The sequence below is a fragment of the Hemicordylus capensis genome, chromosome 6 (assembly GCF_027244095.1).
Source record: "Hemicordylus capensis ecotype Gifberg chromosome 6, rHemCap1.1.pri, whole genome shotgun sequence".
Lineage (NCBI taxonomy): Eukaryota > Metazoa > Chordata > Lepidosauria > Squamata > Cordylidae > Hemicordylus > Hemicordylus capensis.
Window position 1 is genome coordinate 49,090,074 of NC_069662.1, and position 24,038 is coordinate 49,114,111.

The 24,038-nt window shown below is 44.2% G+C and overlaps 2 protein-coding genes across 13 annotated transcripts in view; one reads left to right on the forward strand and one right to left on the reverse strand.

Moving 5' to 3' along the window:
* Positions 1–12,771, forward strand: part of FBXL20 (F-box and leucine rich repeat protein 20) — a 113,331-nt gene extending 100,560 nt beyond the window's left edge. For all 12 annotated transcript variants that reach the window (XM_053260886.1, XM_053260888.1, XM_053260879.1 and 9 more), the window contains 3 exons: positions 1,340–1,396; positions 2,610–2,822; positions 6,544–12,771. In XM_053260886.1, coding sequence (XP_053116861.1) covers positions 1,340–1,396; positions 2,610–2,822; positions 6,544–6,651 — 378 coding nt within the window. In that variant the 3' untranslated portion in view covers positions 6,652–12,771. The remainder of the gene's footprint in view (positions 1–1,339; positions 1,397–2,609; positions 2,823–6,543) is intronic.
* A 1,551-nt stretch (positions 12,772–14,322) lies between these two features.
* LOC128331314 (transcription factor CP2-like protein 1) overlaps positions 14,323–24,038 on the reverse strand; it is a 33,543-nt gene continuing 23,827 nt past the window's right edge. Inside the window, exons 12-15 of the mRNA XM_053264663.1 lie at positions 19,324–19,406; positions 19,046–19,191; positions 16,040–16,091; positions 14,323–15,024 (exon numbers count right to left, since the gene is read on the reverse strand). Coding sequence (XP_053120638.1) covers positions 14,987–15,024; positions 16,040–16,091; positions 19,046–19,191; positions 19,324–19,406 — 319 coding nt within the window. The 3' untranslated portion in view covers positions 14,323–14,986. The remainder of the gene's footprint in view (positions 15,025–16,039; positions 16,092–19,045; positions 19,192–19,323; positions 19,407–24,038) is intronic.

The following is a 24,038-nucleotide window of genomic DNA, read 5'->3' on the forward strand; positions in this document are numbered from 1 at the left end:
GTCAAATTAAAAACAATATCATACAAACTATGCAGTAACAATAAAAGCACAGCAAGACTATGTAAAAGGAGGCCTCACAAAAAGTAACATATGTAATAGTTGTTAGAAAGCCAGGGGAGATGGGACAGCTGCAGAGAAGGCCCTGTGCCCACATGCTTGTCAGCTGACCCTCAGTTGGCATTGCCACTTGAATCAGTGATCTGATTCTCCCAGTGATCCCAGTGGGTCAGGAGCTTGAAGCAGGTGGTCCTTCAGATAACTCTAACCATTTAGGTTAATGCTGTGGAGTAGAAATGGACAGTCTTCCCATCCAGTTGCTTCTTAACAAGTCTAAGGGTACAGCTAGCTGCTAGGGGGGATGCATTGCAGGTGCTGCGTCTCATTCTCCTCTGTGTCCAGTAATGTGTAGTAAAATAAAACATGTGAAGTGACATGGTTGTGCTGAGAGTTTCTCTTGCTCCATTTCACTGGCTGCTACCTGTGCAGAGGATCTTGGAGTTAACATTGAATCATGGCTCTTTTCTGTTACACATTCCTAGGGAGAGGAGGAGGTGGTGCTGGACTACTGCTTTTGGTGGTTGCTAAAAGCTCCTCATCTAGCCCTAAGATGGTCTTTCCAAGCATCAGATGGGGGGTGGAGGTCTAGATTAGGGATTCTCAAGATATGTTAACCTTTTTGAGACAGGGAAACAACTTATATCTAAGATGAGGCAGGTAAATTATCCTGCTGTGCTTACTAATGTTCTTAGCCAGTGGAAAGTAGAACAAAGTTAAATATGGGGAGCAGGGCTTTGTGATAATCCCTTCGTCATGCTTTCTTTTTCTTTTTTTGCAAGATTCCCCATGTGTGATACCCTAGGTAACTGAAAAGTTTACAAGAAACAGATTCCTATCTTTGTGGATACCCTAGGTAACTGAAAAGTTTACAAGAAACAGATTCCTATCTTTGTGGATACCCTAGCACTGATAAGGGCCAAAAGAGTTAGGAAACACATGGGATTCTGCCTCTTGGCTCAACCAGATTTTCACTGGGGAAGGCATCAGAATCAAATTCACACCTCCCCTAATTACCATCTATCTCTCCCTAGGAGATCTACTTTGACTTTGATTCAATAATCTAAACTGTTTGACTTCTTTTCTCTGGTTGAAACAGCAGTAGTTGCTGTGTTGGTCTTGCACTACTCAAAATAAGCAAAATGAAACCTTTTGTAATCCATTTTAGATGCAATGTTTTCAGCCTCAATATATCAAGGTTTTCTTTTTCTTTTTCTTTTTCTTTTTCTTTTTCTTTTTCTTTTTCTTTTTCTTTTTCTTTTTCTTTTTCTTTTGTTTCTCCCAGATAACAGATAGCACATTAATCCAGCTTTCCATACACTGTCCACGGCTCCAGGTTTTGGTGAGTCTTCTTGATGGATTTTGTTATGCATCGTTGTATTTTAATAATCGTGTTGGTTTTTAAAGAATTTGCAATGACAGGTGCAAATGAAGGCAGTCCTATGAGATGAATAGTTCCGTATATTTAAAAGTGTCAATCCCTGAATAACACATTCATGTGCAAAGCATCTCATAGTCTTGACTTCATATGTTATAGATCAGATTAGGGGGGTGGAGGGGAGCTGAGAATGACTTGTCCAAAGCAACATGATAAGCCCATGGCAGAGCTAGGGTTTCAAATCCCTCCTTCTCAGTTCTGCTGCGGAGTTTTTTGACATGTCCCAGTTACAGAGAATCATTTTTTAAAATCTCAAAATGGTAAGACTGATTTAAAAACAAAACAAAACACCACACCAGTAAACACCACCATGCAGAATACTTAAGTAAACCCTTCAGTGTTCTGTCTTTCAATTGGTTAGTGACTGAGCCCAACCCCCAGTGAGGTTTTGGAGCTGGTCTAATGCAGTGGCTGAGCATATGAGCAGTGAGCCCAAACATCCCTTGATTTCAATTCACGCCTCAACCATTAAATGGTTAGGTCTCTCAGCGTCACCCATTCCTCTGCAATATAGATATATTGACTTTCCCTGACAAGATTGTTGTAAGGATTACTGAAATAAGGTGTGCAGAGTGCTTTGAACACTCATAAAGCACTATGTAAATGCAAAGTTTTATTATTACTATCCAAATAACACAGACAAGACAGAAGTGAAGGGGGAGAGGAGGGCTGGATGAAAGAGCAGCAGGGGTGAGAAGGTTAGAAGAGGATTAAACATTAGCAAATGCCACAGAATGAGTGAGTCTGTAGTGACTTGGAAGGGGAGATGGTGCGATTCATAGAGAAGGAGAGGTTATTCCAATCATAGGAATCAGCCCAGTACATTAAAAGTAGCTGGGTTTATGGGCTGTTAGCAGATGAATATAGCATCCTTGTATCCAGTGTATTTGCAGTCAGGGACCATGAAATGTTGAGATCCAACAGTAAGAAACACTTTTGAAGAACTTTTTTAGAATATGACAGTGGAGGATACCTTAGGCATAGAATGAGTTACACTCTACTAGGCTGGGAGTAGCTTAGAAATCTTGAGACAACTGCATAAAAGAGCCTTTATCTTTGTCACCTGCTGATTCTTCCCTTGGTGTGTGTGTGTGTGTGTGTGTGCGTGTGTGTGTAGAGTTTATCACACTGTGAGCTGATCACTGATGATGGCATTCGCCACCTGGGCAATGGTGCCTGTGCCCATGATCGTCTGGAGGTGATTGAGCTGGACAACTGCCCTCTGATTACAGATGCCTCCTTGGAACACCTCAAGAGCTGCCATAGCCTCGAGAGAATAGAGTTGTATGACTGTCAACAGATAACACGGGCTGGAATCAAGAGACTCAGGGTAAAAATAAAATTTATTTTTACATACATGTGCATGCACACACATACACACTCTGTTCTAGCTCCTGTGCTGATTATTTTACCAAGCTGATAGTAGGTCAGCTAAATTAGGGTATCACTTTAAGCCCCATATCTCAGTTAAATATAAGGACACAGTGCAATCGAGATCAGAGTTTGGGGCTTTGTGGGGAAAGGGATTTCACACAGCCTGCTGTAATGCAAGTTTGGGGATTAATAACCTATCTTCCAGAGTGCTCTCAGGGCCCACTGACAACTGAGGGTTCCCACCCAGGAATATTTCACACTACGGGACAGGGGTGTCAACCTCAATCGGGTGGTAGGTTGGATTTGATTCCAGTGCACCTTTGGCGAGCCCCACGTAGCCTTGTGCCACCTTCCGTCACCTCATGCCTGCCTCATACCACCACCTTCTATCTTCCTCCTCCTCCTGCTCCACCTTCTTTCTCTCATTCTCTTCCTTTCTTCCTCCCTCACCCTGCCATTTAAATTAGTTGAATGCGCTACTTACTCCAGAATTTGCTCAGGGAAAAATTAATTTTTTTTTTAGTTTTTTGAAGGAATTCTGAATATTATGCACTACTTTTTACATCAGAATATCTCAAGGAATTTTTTTAAATTGTGTTTTAAAAAGAAATTCTAAGCATAACCATCATATTTAACTGTTAATGTTCTCAACAAATTTTTAACACTCAATAATCAGATCAATAATTCCAAAGCAAAATCAAGAAAAGCAGAACCTCTCCCCACCCCCTTTACCCTCTACTCACCCTTCTTTTTTCTTCTTCCTCCTCCTTCTCGTTCTCTTCCTTCCCTCCTCCCACACCCAGAGAGAAAGTGCCCTGCGCTGTCTTTTGTTTTGTGGCTTTTGTGGGGGGCGGTGTTTGTCATAATCATCTTTGTCGTCCCCCGTCCCCCCCCCCGCTTTTTATCTTTGGGTCTTCCTCTTCAGGGATAGTACTTCATGCACTGAAAAGCTCAAGGGAGGAGGCAGGCAAGAGAATGGCAACACTGAAGAAGGAGGAAGCAACGCACGGTTTGCAGTGCCACACACGGGGGGGAGGGGAGAGAAATACTGGCACTAGTGGGGCAGGGAGTAGGAAGCCTGTGGATCGGATAGAGATAGGTATATGTGCCGCCTCTTCTCCAGCAGCGGGGGAAGAAAAGCGGTAGCGGTGGCAGGGCTCATCCTGGCCTCAAGCGGGCTGTTTAGTTGACCTCCACGGGCCTGATCTGGCCTATGGGCCAGCAGTTTGACGCCCCAGCTATAGGAAATAGCTAAAATTGGGTAAGTTCCCATGGAAAGGCAGGTTATAAATATTTTAGCAAACAAGTGAGTAATAAAATGTCTCTCTCTCACACACACACACACCCCTGTATGCAACTTGCCCCTTCTGTGTACCAGTTTGCCTACTGCTTCTGAACTATCCTTGGCATTCAAATTTTCCTCTAGTCAACCCCTTGTAGGCACAGGTGAATACTTACTCACAATGGAGCACACCCTTCTCAAAATCTGCAGCTGACTCGATGGCACTTCTGGTCTGACAGCACAAATTGCACTTCTGGTTTGATGGAGGGGTGGCCCGCCCTCCCACCCCTCACTCCTTGGCCATCTCTCAGAGGCTCATGAAACATCTTTTTCCCTTGGCCCTAATTAGTCAGTGAGATCCACATTTATGCTCTGACCTGACATAGGTCTGCTAGTCTTCCTGCTAGTCTTCATACAATGTTTTAAGAATCCACTTCCGCATTGCTTTAGAAGGATAAAGTGTATTCCATTTTCACATCAGCTTCACTGTGGATGCTCTGGAGTTATATGAACCCTTGGCCCTTGAACAAGCGGGGGGGGAAGGAAGGCAGCCAGAGCTATGTGGGCCCAGAACATTGTCCTTGGGCTCAGAACCAGTGCTTGGTTGCTAATGAAAACATAGATATAGTGGGTATAACGGAAACATGGTGGAATGGCAAGAACCACTAGGACCCTATTATTCCTGGATACAAACTCTACAGAAAGGATAGGGAGGGGCAGATTGCAGGGTGGAGTAGCACTGTATATTAAAGAAGGGATAGAATCCAACAAGCTAGAAAACCTAAGAGGACCAGAATCCTCCACAGAAACGTTATGGGTTACAATTCAAGGACTGAAAGGAAATGGGAGCTGCTATTGCCCTGTGGATCAAAATGCTGAGAGTGAGCTGGAGAAGCAAGTTAGAGAGGCTTCAGAAGAGAGACGGAGCTGTAATAATGGGTGACTTAAATTATCCTTACATAGACTGGCCAAATTCATGTGCGGGGTATTGACAGAAAGGCCAGATTTCTAGACATGTTAAATGACTGTGCCATAGAACAGTTGATCACAGAACCAACCAGAGAGTGGCCAACTTTGGACTTAATCCTGAGGGTTGCCTAGGACCTTGTGCGAGATTTCAGAGTTGTAGAACCATTGGGGAACAGAGGCCATAGTGTGATCTAATTCAGCTTATATGCAAGTGGAGCATTGCCAAGGAAGTCCAACACTTCTCAAAGTCCTCTCAAAGTTGAAGGTGTTGGTAAAAAGGAAGTTGAAAGGGTCCATTTTTGGAGGGTCCAAAATCACCAGGAGGGTCCAATCACTCCAGAAAGCATGGGAGTTATTTAAAACCGCAATAATAGAAGCTCAGTTGGCATGTATACCAAGAAGGAAGGAAGGTACCACCAAGTTCAGAAAGATGCCAATGCGGCTAACAAGTAGAGGCAGGGGAACTATAAAAGGAAATAAGTCTTTGTTCAGAAAATGGAACATTTTCTAATGTGGGTTATAGTGTTGGAGGAAGCCAAAAGTTTACTAAAAGTGGAATGTGCTCCATAGATCAAACACTAACAATCCTTATAGTATGGTGGGCATAGAGCTAGAATTGTGTGTATTTCATGCTTAAGGCATCACATTAGTCTTGACTTTCTTTTAAACATGAGCAAGTGTTCAGTGTTTAACAGTTACAAAGAGAAAGTTGAGAATGTGGGCAGTGCCTGGTGAAGCCCCAGAAATTCAGGGGGAGCTGAGCAGGAATTCAGTGGTCAAGCTTTGGAGCTTCAGTACCCTGCATAACTCTTTGCCTAAATTCACAAATTTATTAAGACATTGATTTGAATAAGCTATTCAGGTTACAAAGTCTGTCTTGGCATTTGGAGTTCCCTTGGAATTGAAATGGAAGCTGAATACTTTTGGTGTGGTGGAGCACACAGTGTACTTGGCCCCTGTTGAAATAGGGACAGGAAGGGGCAGATCAGGTCTTTGCCTCCTGGTCCGTTCAAAGATGCATTGGAATGCAAGGCTCGGGGTGAGCTCAGCACCACCCCGGGCAGCTTTTCATGCCTTCCTTGTGAGTCCACAAATCCATGAAATATTAGAAGCCTGTAATAAACCTTAGGGTTGCCTTTGCTGGCCAGCAGAACAGAGGTGAGATTGGAAACAAAACAGACAGATATTCATATACCAGTTGCAAAAGTGGGGTAGGGTGTGGTGGGAAGGGAATCGGGGAGAATTTAGCACCTTCCTTGGAAACTTCTCCCTGCTCCTTAGGAAAATCTGCTTCCCAAATCATGAGGCCAAAGTCATTCTGTGCTCAACCCCCCACTCTGCCATTTCTTTTGCATTTTTTCTTTGTCATATTTTCTGGTTTCTCTAAATGGAAAATATATATTATATAATGTATTTGTCTTTTCAGACCCATTTACCCAATATTAAAGTCCACGCCTACTTCGCACCTGTGACCCCACCACCATCTGTGGGGGGCAGCAGACAGCGCTTCTGCAGATGTTGCATCATCCTATGACGTGGGAGCTGCTCTATCTTACGCAAAAAACAAACCAACCACACAAACTGAGTATTTAAATTACCCTTCTAGAAGTAACAGTGGATACCAGTATCTCCAGGGAAAAGTGATGCCAGTGGTCCTCCGCACGGGCCATTGGAAATGAAAGCAAAGTGGGGGAGCTGGTCACAGAACTCAGTTTCCCTGTTGCCCCATAGCCACACACGCACATACACACACAGCATAGTGTACACAAACACACACCTCTACATATTCCAGCAAAGGACCCTGGAGCTGGGGAGCTGGATCCTTCTCTCTTTTTCTTGTAGGTGGATTGGTATAATTTTGAACCATTCCTGCTGGGCATGCTCAGAAGAAATCATGGGGAGGGAGGTGGTCATTACACAAATCTGAAGAACTGCAGCTGCTTGGCAGGTGGGTGGGGAGGGGGTTGTTCTTTCAACATTGGAAACATCAAGATGGACAAAACCCTTCAACAGAAGTGTGGGGACAGGAGTGATAATTGAAGAAGGGAACAAAAATAAACACTGAATCTTACATCCATAATCCCGAGGGGAGAGAAAAAATAAAACAAAAAAGCCCATGATTATATTTTCTATTTTGAAAAATTCATCAATCCTTGTGTTAGGGAATGTTAAAACAGCAGCCATCGTGAGACGTTGATTCCTGCGCTTCTGTACTTCCTCGTTTTCCATGCCGGCATATACACTGAGCATGCTCATGTTGAAGGTTCGGCGGGTTCTCTTCCGTGTTTCATAGCGTTTGGCTCAGAGGCTTCCTAGATCATTGTGACGATAAAGCTAGAAATCTGTAACGTCAGGTCTGATTTATTTTGTTTTGTTTCCTTTCCTCTCTTCCTCAGAATCTCCAGGTTTGTTTGTTTTTTTAAAAAAAACCCTATGTCTAATTCTGAAATTGTATGAAATGATTGGACATAAAATATGTCAAGTTCATTTTTCTCCTGGGGTGGGGAGACATATTTCACCACTAGGAGGCCACGTTTTGAAAACATGGCTGTGAAATGAATTGAAATTATAAAAACCCTTCACAGGGATTATTTTTCAGTTCTCTTTTTAAAGTAATACAGGCCTGGAGTGGTGGTGTCATGTCATTGTGTGTATTCAACTAGATTGCATCAAAAAGACATGTGGCCTATAAATTAGAAATGGCACATAGCTATATGTTAAGTCTATTTTTAATAACAATGATTCTGCCTCAAAAGAGCCAACTTTATTAGAAGATTCCTCTTTAGTTGGTCTTGAGTTCATGGGAACATCACCGGACTTGAGTATTTTTCCCAATCTTAGCACCTTGATATGAAAGCTGGCCAGATCCATCCCATTCAGAATGAAATGTAATTGTACTTTTGGTTTAGTGATGTTTGAGGTTACAACGACTTCTTCAAAAAGCACTGGAGCCATTTTGTGGTGCCTTGGAAGCAGGCTGGAAAACACTTTTGATTCTGGATAGGGTTCTTGTCCCTGAAAAGAGGACCATTCCAGTCTCCTCAAGTTTGAATTATTCTTGCAGTTTGACCACTTGTTGTCCTTCCCGTCACATTTAACGTGCTTCCACAACTGATGCTAATAATGACCAAACAGTTTTGTTTCGCTTTTTTAATAGCATACCTGCTAACATAGCTGTTGTGGTACAGAAAACACAGGGGAGCCCTTTGTTCTGGTATGTGACTTCCCTTGCTGATGCACAATCACATGGCATTGTGATTTTGCTAATGTAAACTCGTGACGCCCTGTCGCAATTCTAGTCACTTTTGATTTGCTACTCCCACTTTATTTTCATAACATGGTAGCTCCTGAGGTCCCAAGGCATGGCTTGTGAAACAGCTGCCTCCGTGCCACAACAGTTGGATTCAAAGACTCAATCCAGTGTAAGGTGTCATGTTTAAAGCAAGACATTTCTGAGCATCCTTAATGCAGCTGCCACCAGACTATGCGAGAAACGCATAAAATAGGCTTGAATTTTTCTCACAGAAAGATCTGTTCGGGTTTGAGGATTTGTACCATATACCAAAGACAGTGTGGAGGGCCAGAAGTACTGGTGAGGTAGGAGAGATTGCATCCCTGCCAACATGTCCCTATTTCCCCACTCACCTGAATGGGACCATAGGGGCATATTGGCAGGTATGGTACTGTGCTTGTTCTGATTCTGTTTTACCCTCCAGATTTTAGAGTGCCATGGTCCCTATCCAGAACAGGAGACATCAGCCCCACTGCCAGGAGCCCAGCACAAGTTGCACAAAGAGATTGGGCTGCCCCAGGGGCTTAGTGAGACCAACCTGTGGCGTAGGCTGCATCCCAAGTTGCTGTAAGGTGAGGTCAGGTATTCACTGATTTCATTTTCTGCTCTCAAGCGCAAAGGCCTTAAAGAAGCATACTTAATTGTAATAACCGGAATATTGGGGAGAAGGTTCCAGTGTTTTAAGCAAAAAAAATTGTGACATATTCTCCCCCTCCCTTCCTAAAACAGTAATAACAATTTATTTGCCGTTCAGAGGATTTGTGTCTTCTGGGGACCACTGGAGAAATACTGATATTTATGCAGTGAGCTATTGATATGTATATTCACTCTCTCTGACACCCACCCCACCATGGACTGGTTTTTCACAGGGCCTTTCAGCAGGGCAGATTGCCTCCAAATATCTGAAAAAGGAAAGTCTGCTATTCTTAAAGGGAACACTGACTTTTTCTACCTTCCTGTCCCTAAAAATCTCTCCTGATTTTTCTTGTGGATTTTGTGTTTAAAGGAACATGCCACTGATCCCACTGCGAAACTCTGGTAGATAGTCTTCTGTTGCTATCTATGAGTCATGCATCACATTTGCAAAACTTGGTAGTGTTAATTCCTTCTTTTGTATCCCAGACATCATTGTGACAATCACCCCCATGTGGAAACTAACTGTTGCAATGTTGTCCTCCTGAGCAATCCAGGAACACATTATGTGTGTTTTGCGTCAGCATTGTAAGAGTGTAGCACAGCTCTAAGTGTAATACTAGAGTGTTTGGGGGTTTTGTTTTGTTGTTGCTGTAGGAATAGGAGGGGGGATGAGTAGCAGTACAAGCCGAGCGCAGTCCACTAGGCATCATTCTTGTGCAATGAATAGAGATTGTGCAGCTGCTGTGGTGCCTGGATTGCATGTGGTATATTTTCATTTGTCCAGTTTAAATGGAGTTCTCTAAGGGCCCGCTACTCACACACACAAATGCTTCCTCATAATATAATCTCATACTATATACATGTAGGAACATTTTTCCTGTGGGCAGGACTGATTGTACCCAAACAGCCCACCTGGTCTGATACATTCCCAACAGTGTGGGATTTCACACAGTGAAGTGGGTCTAATTTGTAGCTGTTGGATTCCAGAAAAGAAAATTAGAGGCCCAGAGTAATGGTGGTCTCTCTTTTCTCCCCAGGGGGACTGCAGAAGAGAGAAATTAATTCATATAACTTTTTGAAGTCAGGAATTTCTCTCCCCCCCCCCATCTCACACTTTTGAAGTCCTTTCTGAAGTCAAGAATTGCTCCCCCCTCCATCCCACACTTTTGTCCATGTATTTATTAATACCAATAAAACACCATTTTCCAAGTTTGTCTTGTTAGAAGAATCACTTTGCATAGGATGAGACCTTCCGGCATTTTTGTCTCCTGGTAGTCAGTCCAGGTGCTTTCCCACCCTTTTTAAACTACTACACAACAGGACAGCTTTAAAAGTGTAATATGGGTAAGGACAAATATATATATCCACAACTTCTGTGTTCTGATTACCAGTGCAGGCTGCTACCTAGAGAGCTGGGACTCTCTAGAAGACCTGATTTCAAGGCCCTGCTATGAACTTGGGATTGGTTCTTGCTTTAGTTTTTGTGTGTAAAATTGTTGTTCCCCCATCATATGTGAAGGACACGCATGTGTTGAATTAGGTGCAAAAAGCTTAGAAGTGTTGGCTGGCGTTTTGGTTTTTCTCTTTCTTCCTTATTCCCAAAGCCTTTGGGTAAAGTGCAGTATAAACACACCCCCACGCACCCTACAAGTAAACAACACAAGCACAAAAAATTATTTTTCATCTAAGAAACCCAAAAGCAACCTAAGATTCTGACTCTGTTGTACCAACATCTGCTAGCATAGATAGCATTAAATGATAATATAACCATGATAATCTGCCCAGTTTCAGAGGCAAAGATACCTGGGGGTACCAGATGCTGGGGGCAAACCTGGGAAGTGATCATCACCTTCATTCTGTTTGTGGGCTTCCCAATGGCATCCTGCTGCCACTTCTAGAGAAGATTAGATCATGTCCTTATGATAATTTTTTATAATCATCCCCTACGACCATCTTGGGGCTAGTAATGTATATTAACCCCTTCATTGATCAATTTTTAGACATAAGTTTTGAGAGTGCTCTGTGTCATGAAAATCCCCTTCTGTAAGGGACTTTCTATGCTTTGTGTGAGAAAAGAATTGTTAACCTTCAGCTACCTGATTACTTGTGATCAATAGTTGTGTTTGTTACTGTTTGAACCTGATGAGAATATAGTGGATATCCTTACTCTTGGGATGAATGGGAGGGCTGAACAGAGTAGGGTAACTAAAATTTTAATTTTGTTCTAACAAGGTGTGCCAAATCCATTGCCTAAACAGAAAAATACCACTATTTCCCCTACTCACTTAAATTCCAGTTACAAGTCACTCTTGATTACTGGATATATTGAAAATCTTGCAGTGAGGCCATTGATTGCTGTGATTCTCCCTCTTCCCCCTCCTTTCCCCCTATTTATTCAATTGGAAATGAAGGAAATCCTAGAGTCAAAACAGGTAGCATTGCTGTTGGCCGTTCCTTTACCTGAGCAATGGTTCTACTTCAGAGGAGTGTGTGTGCCTGTCTGTCTTCAGCCATATCCTGTCATGTATTATGGAAAACTTGGGACATAGTCCAATCAGCTAGTACTATCCATGACCCACTTACCTCATGAACAGAGTGGTGGTAGTGGGAATGAAGATGTACCTACAACTGAGTTGTTCGAAGAACTTCAAGATTTTGGAGAAATGCTGAATTGCAAGAATTTAATGATGAAACTCCACAGTATCTTTTGGTTTAATCTGACTGTGTTGGACATGGCTGGCCCATGGTGTCGTATGCTTGGGGTGGGTAATGGGGAAAAGTATGGGTTTTATGATATGGTTTCTTAACTAAAGTGTCCCATTTTAAGGGAGAAGAAGCATATGAAGAGTCTAATATGTCACCTGTTTGCTTGGTTTAGACTGAGGCTGGAATTCAGAAGTAATGTTATAGATTTATATAGAGGTGCTGATTCTCCATAGATTGGATGTCTTTCTGTCACTTTCCCCCCAGCATATGGAAAAACTTCCACTTTCTTCTAGCAATGGCTAAATACCAAACTTGGAACTGAGAGCCCTACAATAGTCAATTCTATCGGGAAAGTTCTAACCAATCACTTAAGTCGGCATGGCCTTTATTAAACAAAAAACAACTCTTGCTGATGCGCTGAAGAACTGTTGTGCTTTTTTGGTGGTATTATTATTATTATTAGGATTGTTCCCATATGTGAAGACTCCTCCTTGGTTATTGTCCCAAATTAAAAACACACAACTTCATATGGGTGGAGCACAATTCTTCCACATAGTGGGAGGTAATTTTGACCAGCATCTTACATTTATTTAAATGACAAGACTCTTCATTTTTTCATAAATATATATATTGGACATGCAAGTTGGAACCTTGCCATTCAGCCCCTGAACAATATATTATACAGAGAGATCTGTAAAATAGTATTTTAATTATCTGTATTCTGTGCTTTCTCCTCTCCTGGACACTTGAGTGTGGATATAATGCCAATTTAACTAAAAAGTAAAATGATATATATGAATATGTATGTATATATGTAGCTCAATCTCTTTCCCCTCCCCCACCCCCCCATCCATGTTACAATATTGTTGTAATCTTGGCTAAATTTGTATTGTGGGAAAATTGTTGCAAAAAAAGAGAAACACATTTGCAAATCCTTGGCATTTTCTGGTGTGCAGGACAATGTGATAACTCCTTGTGGAGAAGAAGGGGGTGTGTGATTAAATTATGTGCTTCAGGTAGGATTTTGTCAACTTGGGTTGTCCCAATGTCATTATAGGCCTAGGTTTTTTTAAGCTACATTCACACAATCATGGTGATCCTGGTTAAAGAGTTAATTGGGATTGCTGAGCCTCATGAAGCTGATTGTAAAAACCCAGAATTTCTGAGCAATCTTGATCAAACCACTGGATAAACTTCATGTAACCTGGATAGATAACCGGATTGGTCATCTCTCAAATCGAACTCAGAATCTTCTTGTTTAAAAAGAGGCAAATTCTGTGTTTACACATTCAAAATGGCTGTGCAAAGAGGCCCTTGGGCTGAAAAATTGTAATGGTGCATGTCGAAGTCTTCATTATGCTATTTGGGATTTGGTTAAGAGGGGAAGGCTGCAATTCTGTACACCCTTACCTCAGAGCAAGCCCCATTGGACACAATGGAATTCACTCTTGAATAAACATACATAGAATTGCCCTACAATCCAGCCAAGACAGCCTTGTGGACTTAAGGTTTACCTGGGCTTATGAGGGTTTGCTATGCATGGGCAAGAGAAGAGCCCTGTGGATTTAAAGTTCTGGATCACAAATGGAGTGTTCACTGAGAAGGGTGTGTTGTTAACAGCCTCTTTCTTTCTCTCTTGCCCAAAGAATGAACACTTCATATGTGTTTGCACAAATATGTTCTATATAACTAGCTTAAAAATAGCTATTCTCGGTTATTTTATAATTATGTTGCTGCTCTCCTACAGTGATGAACCATTTTTTTAAAAAACCACTCAGTTGGTAACAGATGGCAATAAGATAGTCAAATTCCACTCTGATCATTTTAATATAAAAATGCTTAGACAATACAGCAACATTCAAATAAAAGTTTGGTTTTTAAAAAAAAATGCAATTAATACTAATAGATGATAGATTTAAAGCAGTAGGAGTGTTTGAAAGTGGTTTGGAAGAACTGTTTTGTGCACACTTCTGGTCTACAGGTCAAGTGCTTCATAAGAGAAATTAAATCTGACATGATGGCATGAGGGCCACCCCCTTTTTCATTCATGTCAGAAACACTCCGGTTGAGAGGGAGGATGATGGCCACACTCACATTTCAAACTGACCTCAGCCCAGAGGGTGGGCTACACTTTTCAATATAAAGCCATGCCTTTCATTAGGGCTGAAAACAGAAGCTGAAGTTCTGAGTCAACTAACTTTCTGGTGGTCTCCACAGTGGGATACCAGTTATGGGCCACAGACCAAATTTATGCTCAGAACTGAGGCAGTCCAATTCTCAATGCCTCACCAGGTAAAAGGAAAGGCTAAACTTGCCTCGTGCCTTCTTTACAGTTCTAGGTGAATGACGGGAATCCCATCCACACAGTGGGTGTAGCCTTACAGTTATCAGGTCATCCATTTCTACCTCTGTCCCAAGAACCATTGATAGTAAGGGCAGGACTACATATCATGAAGCAAAGGCAAGATTTCAATTTGCCATGTAATGGTGTGTGTGTGTGTGTGTGCGCGCGCGCGCGCCCGTCCGTGTCCCCCCCCCCGTCAGTTCTCCCTTCCCCAAACATCCCCCCAGGCTGTTTTAGCCCATTTCCTCCCAACTAGACTCTAAGGTGGGGGTGGGGGTGGGCAAGAAGGGGATGTTTGCTTTGGTAACATAATTCCACTATAATTAGTGATGGGCTTTGAAAATTATACAAATATCTTTCTTTTTACAGGAACCACAAGGACTGGTTAATGATAACTACATTCTGCACTTTTAGAACATCAAATTCTGCACTGTAGGAAAGCCTTATACTGACTGGTGGTTTATTTTTTTTAAAACCTCTATTTTACCCTGTGCCATTTAGGCACAGTATCTCTGACTTGGGTACTTTCTGTTGTGTAACTATGGCAACTTTGCTGCTCCCTCTTCCCCATTAACCACATGCTTGCAATATTATGCTTGCTGGTTGATTCATACCCCTCACCCCCGCTTTGTACCCATCACCCTCCTTTGCAAATTTCAGAGACAGGATAGAAAGATGGACAGGGCTCCTGTTTCAATTGCCCAGTACAAACAAAGCCAAGATTTTTGTCCTTCCATTCTGAATGGTGAAGAATTTCGCCTTGGGAAATCTTGAGTTCATTGGAATATAGCAATCTTGGGACTTTATTGTTGTGCCTGGGTGTGCATCATTCTGATCTCCCCACCCCTTTCTTCTCACAGGCCAGCAGCAGGTCTTCTAGATGAGCCAAGTCTATTTCAGAACTAAGTGGTAGCCTTCTGCATTCTGCACTGTAGCGACACAAACATACGCAGGACAGGCAAGTTATTTTCTGCATGTCTGTTGTTCATATAAGTGAATGGAGGGGCTTCTGCTCTGTTCAGTTGTATGGAACAAGGGTAAAGGCAGTGAGAGCGAGCCTCTGGAACTGTGCCTTCAGGCAGCTGCCAGCACTGCCTTCTTAGGTTGAGTGGGCCTGACATCACCAGAGGCCTAGTTTCTTTAGTTTACTTGAAGCTTATAGAAGTGATCGGATTAAAGTGGCCTGCTTCAGGCGAGCTCCAGGATGTTGTGGGCCTCAAGAAGGGCTGGAGTACACAAGTGTGCTGTGTTACTGCCCAGTAGTCACTCAGTCCTACAGTTTGTCCTTCCTTCTTTGATTTGTAAGTTGTGAACTGACTGGGGTGAGGTAGCCATGGCTTAACCAGCACCAGTCAAAGAAGCCTCCATTGGAAGTTGGGATTTGAACCTAGATCCCATCCATTGCACCTATATGCACTGGACTATAATGCCTTGCATTTTAACCCTGCAATATTTTTCTGGCCTTACAACATGCCTTCTTTAAAAGGGCTACTCCTCTTGGGACTCCCTTGCCCAACCTCATATTTGTAATATTCTCCTGCTCACTGCAGAAAGGTCTCGTTTTGCAGGGTGACAGATTCCAGAGATTCTGTTGCAGCAAACTGTTTTATGCCACCTCCAAGAGAACCAGTTTACTGGGATAAGAACTTGCACACACATATAGCTGCAGAGAAGGAAGAAATTTAAATAGGCCCAAAGGCCATGAAATCTGTGCAGGACCCAAATATACACAAAGTGAGTACAATGAGCCTTCACAACAGTAGTTGTGGTTCCACTATATACAGTTATTTTCTCTGTACATATGTAAGTGTGTGCTAATCTGTCCAACTGAGGACAACCCTTGAAGCACTTGAAGATGTGGGCTCTAGTCTGTGAAGCCACAATAAAGCTGTTCGTCCATAAGATGCCACAAGACAGCTTATTTTACAGGGAAGATTTACCTACCTTTGGTTACAGCTGCTACAAAACAGGATTCATCTGGAAGATTTCTGACCATCTGTGACAACCCAGGAGAGAACAGTGCAAGGTTAGATGTTGGCCAGACTTTAGTGCCTGGTTTCTGAAGGCAACTGAGTTACCAGGTTTGTAATCTCCACCCCCACCCCCACACGCCCCACCCGAGATCTCAGTGACAGATGGCGATGATGTGTCAAAAGCTATTATGAGCAAGTATAAAACCTAGTGACATTGTGGGTATAACAAGTGCATGCATACAGACTACCAATGGGATGCGGGTGTTTGTGTTAAAACTGAATCACTTTATGTGAGTTGAATTTGAGTCAAGAATCTGTTGGCTCAACAGATCTGTTGTCAGCACCAGGTTTCTTAGAAATAAAAACTTGCAAAGTCTTAACTCTGCTTCTTAGCATGTCCAAAGTGCATTTTCCTTACAGCTGAATAGCCACAGTAGTACCATGCCTAAAAAGTCCTCAATCTAAATAGCATCTTTGCCACGACTTGTGACGTTAGGTAAGCCACCCATCTGCAATATGGGTGATATTTGCATATCGGGCAGTATAGGGATTTACGTTATCAGGCAGTATAAAAATATGAAATAAATAAATATGGGGATGACAATGATACTGCCTGGCCTACCTTACAGGGTTGTTCTCAATAGGATAATCTATGTGCAGTTTTTTGAGTACTTGGAATGCACTGTGTAAATGCAAAATACTAGCAATGCTCTGTTTTTGCCTTTTTCTCCAACCAATGGAAATAGCCCCATTTGCTCAAGTCACTTCCAGCCATTCCTTTGTAAGCACCTCTTGTAATATACTTGTTCTCTGTTTTGGGCAAATCATAGCCTGGATTGAATGGGTTGATCTGATTGGTGGACATCTTTTTTTCACCCTGTGATTCCACATTTCTGTCTTCTGAAATCGGGATGTAGGGCTTGAGGAGGGTGCAATTCTCTAGGTAAAGTTTGAGCCCTGGCTCTTCTCTGGTGAGCTCCAAGACAGTGTAGTGGCTAAGAATCTAACCTGATTGGGTCTTCAGAGCCAACCAGTCCCCTTCCCCCCAGTTCAAATCTCACTGAAGCCATGAACCCAATAGGTGACCATGGGAAAACTACTCTGTCTTCCCCTCCCCAGCTACAAAATGGGGATTACAATATAATCATGGAGAGGATGTTGAAACAATACTTTCCCAGAATCTTAAGGCTTTCCATTGTTTCCTGCTTTTTTTTTTTTAAGGAGAGCATGCTAGCTGAGGTAAAAAGCTTGCAGATGTAATTATCATGAATGCTATCATGAATGCTGAGGAAGCAAAGTGAGAGTTGGCATGCATTGCCACAGTCATACAGAAAGGTTTCTGGTCTGTCCCCAAAGAGACTAGTACCCCAGCTAGCAAAGAGGGACAGTGGACAGGTTCAATTTACTTGTGTGAGGATATTACTGCAGGGCAGGGGTGCCCAACATGACGCTCTCCAGCTGTTAGACTACGGCTCCCCTCATTCCTAGCCATAATAATTGCTATGGGAGGCTAACATTAGGTCAGGTCTAGCCTGTCAATAGAGCAATCTGAAGTGAGTTGTGTAGAGTGGCAGATGTTTGCTGCTGCTGCTTGGAAGAGGAGAGGAGACACTCTAGCCCAGTTCTCTGCTCTCTTCTCTTCAGCTTCCTCTTCTGTTCCCTCTGCCCCATCCTTTTGAAATTCAGGGTGGGAAGAGCAATGGCGGCGGCAGCTGTTCGCCCATCTGCTGGGCTGAACCTGCTGGTGTCTCACTGCTAAGTAAGGGGTTGAGGGACAGGATGAGGAGGTGACATTTGACAGTCCACTTAAGGTGCCAGAATACCTTGCGCCACCACTTTTTTCTGTGGGACCAGTTTACACTCCCTAAAGTGTTCCAGGGACTAGATATGTATTTTGCCACATGAGCAGGCACCTCTCCAGAGCAGTCAGGCTTTTGAATAACATCTGGCACCTTCTAGCATTAAGGACTTGGCAGGCGTTCCCTTGGGCACAGCATTATTACATACCAATATGTGCATTGGCATATGCACGTTCAAGCCCCACAAGACATTAAATGATGGAATCTGTGTCCTACATTCCTTTCCTGGCATCTGAAACTGGGAAAACCTTTTTAAACACCTCAGTTAACATTTTGTAACTAAAAATTGCTCTGGGGGCCATACCCAGCCCATGGGCTGCCAACTGGCCATGCCCGCTCTAGAAAAGGCCCATCCCAGAATAAAGTCAGTGGAAAAAACAAGGTGAGTGCTGGCAGACAGTATTGTGGGGGGGGGGTGTCATGGATGTTCCAGCTCAGCCCTTTTTTCCTGTGCTAGTTGTCCACTTACTTGAAAAGAGGGGTTTTTATTGTTGTTTCTGTATAGTAGAGCATTCAAAAATGTGATTCCTAATGGTATAGTCCCTTCTACTGCACATTTAGGGCAGGCACGAACCATCACGAACTGCTGCTTTAACCAACTTATGGGAGATGGGGTGTGGAATCCAGATGTGTGCACCAGCCCTATGGCTCCACAGCTGGTGTGGATCATTCAGTGTAAAGGGACCTATGTTTATGTATATCGTCTTTCAGACCACTGCATGCCTGAAAGCAGACAGGATCTCACAGGAAGGTCCTTGCATGGATGTCACAGGTTCTCCTGCTCTACACATGCACCAAAATACCCAGAGAGCAGTGCACTGAAACGGCAACTTGGGATAGTGTAGCTAAAGTTTGCAAGACCTTGCACAGAGGGAGGAAAGGAGCGTGGCAGTGCCAGCATAGGGTGGTGGCAAAGTTTTGTTCACACCAAAGCAGTCTTTTGTTCCCCAATACACAGCTGCTGATATAAACTTATATCCCCACGACCCCACCACCAAGTATTTTGCCACTGTGCTTTGCTCCAGGGTTTCCTATGACCACAGAGACGTCTAGTCACTTCCTGAAGGATGTCAGAGGGTAAGTGGGTTTCCCACCCTCAAATTAAGGTTCTGCCATACCTGATCACTGACAAGGATATGAATTCCTGTAGGCCCCTGTCTGGAAAGCTGCTGGATCTGATTGGCTGGGAGGCTGAGCAGCTCTACCAGCTTATTGGTCAGCTCAGTGGTAGTTAATTCTTCCAGATACACCTCGTGGTAAATGGCTTGCAGCAGAAGAAAATAAAATAAAGCATTTTTTGAAAAGGATATGTGAACGATATACAGTTTAAAGAAAAAGAGAGCCCAATGCATATTTCCCTTTTTAAAAATCTGCACTTGTCGTCACTTCAACTTACCAGATGCTGGGTGTGGGGGGCTGTCTTTTCCACTTGTTTCCAGCTCCCTGGATACATAAAGGGTGAGTCGAGGACGCACACATCTAGGGGGAGGGAAGGGAAGGAAATGGCCACATTCTGTGGTTTGCCAGGACTTGGTGTGGTGCAATAGTGCCAACAGGTGCTTCATCCTGTGCCCTGTCCCCACCACTCAGCTGGCCAGACGGTGCACATGCACACCAGCAGCCATCAGAGAGTCAGTACAGCAAAGCTTTCTAGCAGGTTGGCCCCTCAAATGACAAGCCACACATGTGCACCAGCCAGCTGAGCAATAGGGGCAGGGCATGCAGAGGGGGGGGCAGACTCCACATGGAGCAACAGCAGGACATCTGCTGGTTTTAACAGATTTTTAAAGGTATACTGTGATCTGCTTCCTTACTGACCCCCTGCCCTAGCCAATGCCAGCCGCCAAGTATGACTTTTGCCCTACCCTCCAAAGTTAAAATTATTTTTTGTACAGTACAGAATATAATGTTAACTGGTGCAGGGAGCGGGGAGTGGTCATACTTCACCTAGGGGGCCAAAAACCCTATGGCCAGCCCTGCTTCCTTCGAGTCTTGGTTGAGGGCACTGGCAACGGGCTGTAGATCTTTCTTGGTCAAGAAAAAGCACTCTGTACTCCACAGGCACACTTCCTACTTTACGTATTTCAGGGCTGAACCATTGCAAAGGTTAAGCCCAGGCATGTAGATGACTGAATAAAGCTATCTGTTGGAAGTGGAGTGGATGTTACTCAGCAGGGAAGAAGCAGCAATTTGGGGGTCTCCATTTCTTAAAATGTAATTCGATTCTTATCCTGCCCTTTCTCAAAACAACCCTGTGAAGTAGGTCAAACTGGGAGGTAGCAAGTTTTCAAATACACCTGAAAGCCTTATTTATTATTTACATTTTCTATCCCGCTCTTCCTCCAAGGAGCCCAGAGCAGTGCACTACGTACTGAAGGTTCTCCTCACAACAACCCTGTGAAGTAGGTTAGGCTGAGAGAGAAGTGACTGGCCCAGAGTCACCCAGCAAGTCTCATGGCTTATCCTCTTTCCTGCAGCCTCTGCACACTAATCTTAGATTTGAGGTGGACTCTGATGACTCAGCAGGGGAAAGGACACTGCTCATGCTCAGAGGAACTTTTTGCTCCACAACACCTGCTTATATTATATTATATCTTATTATATAAGAGAGCCAGTGTGGTATAGTGGTTAGAGTGCTGGCCTAGGACCGGGGAAACCCAAGTTCAAATCCCCATTCAGCCATGAAACTAGCTGGGTGACTCTGGGCCAGTCACTTCTCTCTCAGCCTAACCTACTTCACAGGGTTGTTGTGAAAGAGAAACTCAAGTATGTCGTATACCGCTCTGGGCTCCCTGGAGGAAAAGTGGGATATAAATGTAATAATAATAATAATAATAAATAATAATAAATTAACCACAAACAGCAAGTGCCGCCTTTGTAAAGAAGCAGATGAAACCGTGGACCACCTAATCAGCTGTTTAAAAAGATCGCACAGACTGACTACAAACAAAGGCATGACAAAGCAGCAGGGATGATACACTGGAACATCTGCAAAAAATACAAGCTACCTGTAGCCAAAAATTGGTGGGACCATAAAATTGAAAAAGTTGAAGAAAATGAAGATGTAAAAATATTATGGGACTTCCGACTACAAACAGAACATCATCTGCCACACAATATAACTGTAGTCGAGAAGAAAGAAAAACAAGTCAAAATAATCGACATAGCAATACCAGGGGATAGCAGAATAGAAGAAAAAAATAGAAAAAATCACCAAATACAAAGATCTACAAATTGAAATTGAAAGGCTATGGCAGAAACTGGGGAACTGGGTGCAGTTCCAAAAGACCTTGAAGAGCACCTCAACACCATAGGGGCCACAGAAATCACCACCAGCCAATTACAAAAAGCATTTTTACTGGGAACAGCCTATATTCTGCGACTATATCTATAACAACTGACAATAAAATTCAGCCATCCCAGGTCCTTGGGAAGGACTCGATGTCTGGATAAAACAAACCAGTCAATAACACCTGTCTGACTGTGTAAACAAGATAATAATAATAATATATGCCTTGTGACAGGAAAAAACATTCCGAGGCCAAACATAGCTCAGACTAAGCTTTGGCTGGGGACCTGTGAAAGTGGCTCCATTAGAGCCAGCCTGGCTGGACCCTAAAATGCTAGCGTTGAAGATGCTCCCTACCTTGACACCCAGATGTTGTTGAACTACAATCCCCATCATCCCCAGGGGATGATCATAGGAGTGGTAGACCAACAATATCTGAGGACCCAAGGCTGGGGATTGCCTTGCATGTTGTAAGCCAAGGTTTTAAAAATGCAAATTAGTCGAATGAAAATCAATCAAGGGAGATGTCCAGAAAGCTAGTCATATTGTCTACTCCGAGAGCTATAACACTTTCTTTGACTGCCTTTTGGGACATCCCTCTAAGGCATTTTCCAGATTACAAGATTTGGATCAGTTAAAGTGTTGCAATATCCAACGGTATTAGGCAGCAGCTGGAAATCACGAGCACAGCATTTTTCAATGCATTTCTTAATTGTGACAGGATTGTGGCCGTTCAAATTGCCCACCACTGCAGCAGGTTTTCTGGACAGAAGGTGTCCATATTCCACCCTAATCACATTTATTGCCCCCTCCTCCTCCTCCATTACCTCCTCCATTATAGGCCAATGGGGTCACAGAGTGGGAATGATGTGACAGGGTTTGTTTGTCGTCCCCACCCCCGCTGGGAGCTTTTGCGCAACTAGGGGAAGCACCATGGCGCAAACTGCAATCCCTTGATTGCCTCTATATTAAGGAAACAGAAAGGGATTGTGCATTTGCGCAAGAACCCGAGCCCCGCCACACCACCAAAAAAATCATATATGGAGAAGGGCTTTAGATATTAAAAAATACTTGAATTGTAGCATGAGCCCTCCACACCACATGGCATTGAGAACAGCTTGGAGGCTTGCTGGTGAATGATTCACACTGGGCTTCCTTGCAGTAAACAGGTGTGTGTGTGTGTGTGTGTGTGTGTGTGTGTGACTTCCTTGCAGTAAACAAATGGGATTGCACAGAAGTAAATGATTCCATTCAATGGCCTTCCAAGTTCAAGTGGCCAGATCCGCGCTTGCCCCAAATGCAGTACGCAAAAGGGAGCAACAGTGGAAGAAAAGGTACCGCCACCACGCAAAAGTTGGTGAGGGAGAGAAAGTGCGGGGAGCAGCCCACCAGGAGCTCGCCCTACCTTCAGAGGGTGCGCATGGGGCCCCCGTATTGTTCTTCTTTGCCACAGGCCTCAGTGCAAAAGCCCCAGTGCACACATACACACTCCACCATGAAGCCCATCTAAGAAACTTCTAAGGAGAGGCTGCTTTTCTGCTCCCCTCCCTGAATGTGTGGGTTGGAAGGGGTGGGTGGGTGGTGGGGCTCTTTCCAGAGGCTGAACATGAACACACACACATACCCTCCACCCCAAGCTTGTTCCCCACTCCGTCCTTCCATCCCTGCCCACCTGCTCCCTCCACAGAGCCTCACTGCCCCCTTCTCTTTCCTTACCCCAGTGCCGCATCCCATCCCACAACTGCCTCCCCTCCTGTCTGTGCCCCACCCGTTCACTAGAGGGGGAAGGGGGACCACCAGTGCTGGCAGTGGGGTGAGAAGGCAAAGGGAGGTAGCCAGAGGCAGAGCCCAATCAAAGAACCTGGGCCGCACCCAATCAGGGGCCATGCCTCGTGGCCCTGACATGCCCCCTGCGTCTGACGTCAGATGCGGGGGTGCTGGTTTAACTCCTGCATGGGGGCCGCATGGCCTCCATTCGCGAATTAAATGGCCGCTGCATTCGCAGCATGGCGAGGCTCTTCCCTGCCTTTAAGCAGTGGCCCCTTCAGGAGTTAAATGGCCATGCGGATGCTTCGGAAGTTAAATGGCCAGCGCTGCGTTCGCGGTGTGGCCAGGAGCAGCTCTTCCCCACCTTAGTGCCGCGAATGCAGCGCCAGCCCCAGACTAGCTCCTGAAGGGGCTGTGTGGCCCTTCGGGAGTTAAAAGGCTGGCACTGCAAACACAGCGCCGGCCTGACACTCCCGATTGGAGCGGCAGGGCTCCGTTTGGGAGCCAGACCACGCCCCCCGTGTCTGACGTCAGATGCAGGGGTGTGGCTAGCCCCCACATCTGATGTCAGGCGCAGGGGGCAGGGTGAGCAGGGCCACCACTGCAGCTGCACACGGGCCACTGTTGGTCAGGCTGGAGGTGGATCCCTCGATGTGGTGGATCACCTGGAGGTGGATCCCATGACGAAGGGGTGGAGGAAACAATCACAGGCGTGGGGGGCCAAGAACTGTCCACACAACACTATGTTGCAATGCACAAACTATGGAACAAGCCTCCTAAAAATGGGAAAATACTGCTACTTTCCTGCAACACATTTACCACGTTATAGGGCTGAACCACATCAATAAAATTTGAAACAAGGCATCGGAAATATGGACAGGACCCTGCTGACAGTGCAGCGACCACGATGTCAAAACACAGGCAATATGAAGGGGCACGTAGCAGACAGTTGCAAACCAGTTGCAGGGAGTCATCTGGAAAACGCCTAAATGGATTTCTCTCTGACTGGCTGTTTTGCATTTTTAAAATGCTGACCTACATTTTCAGTTTAGGCA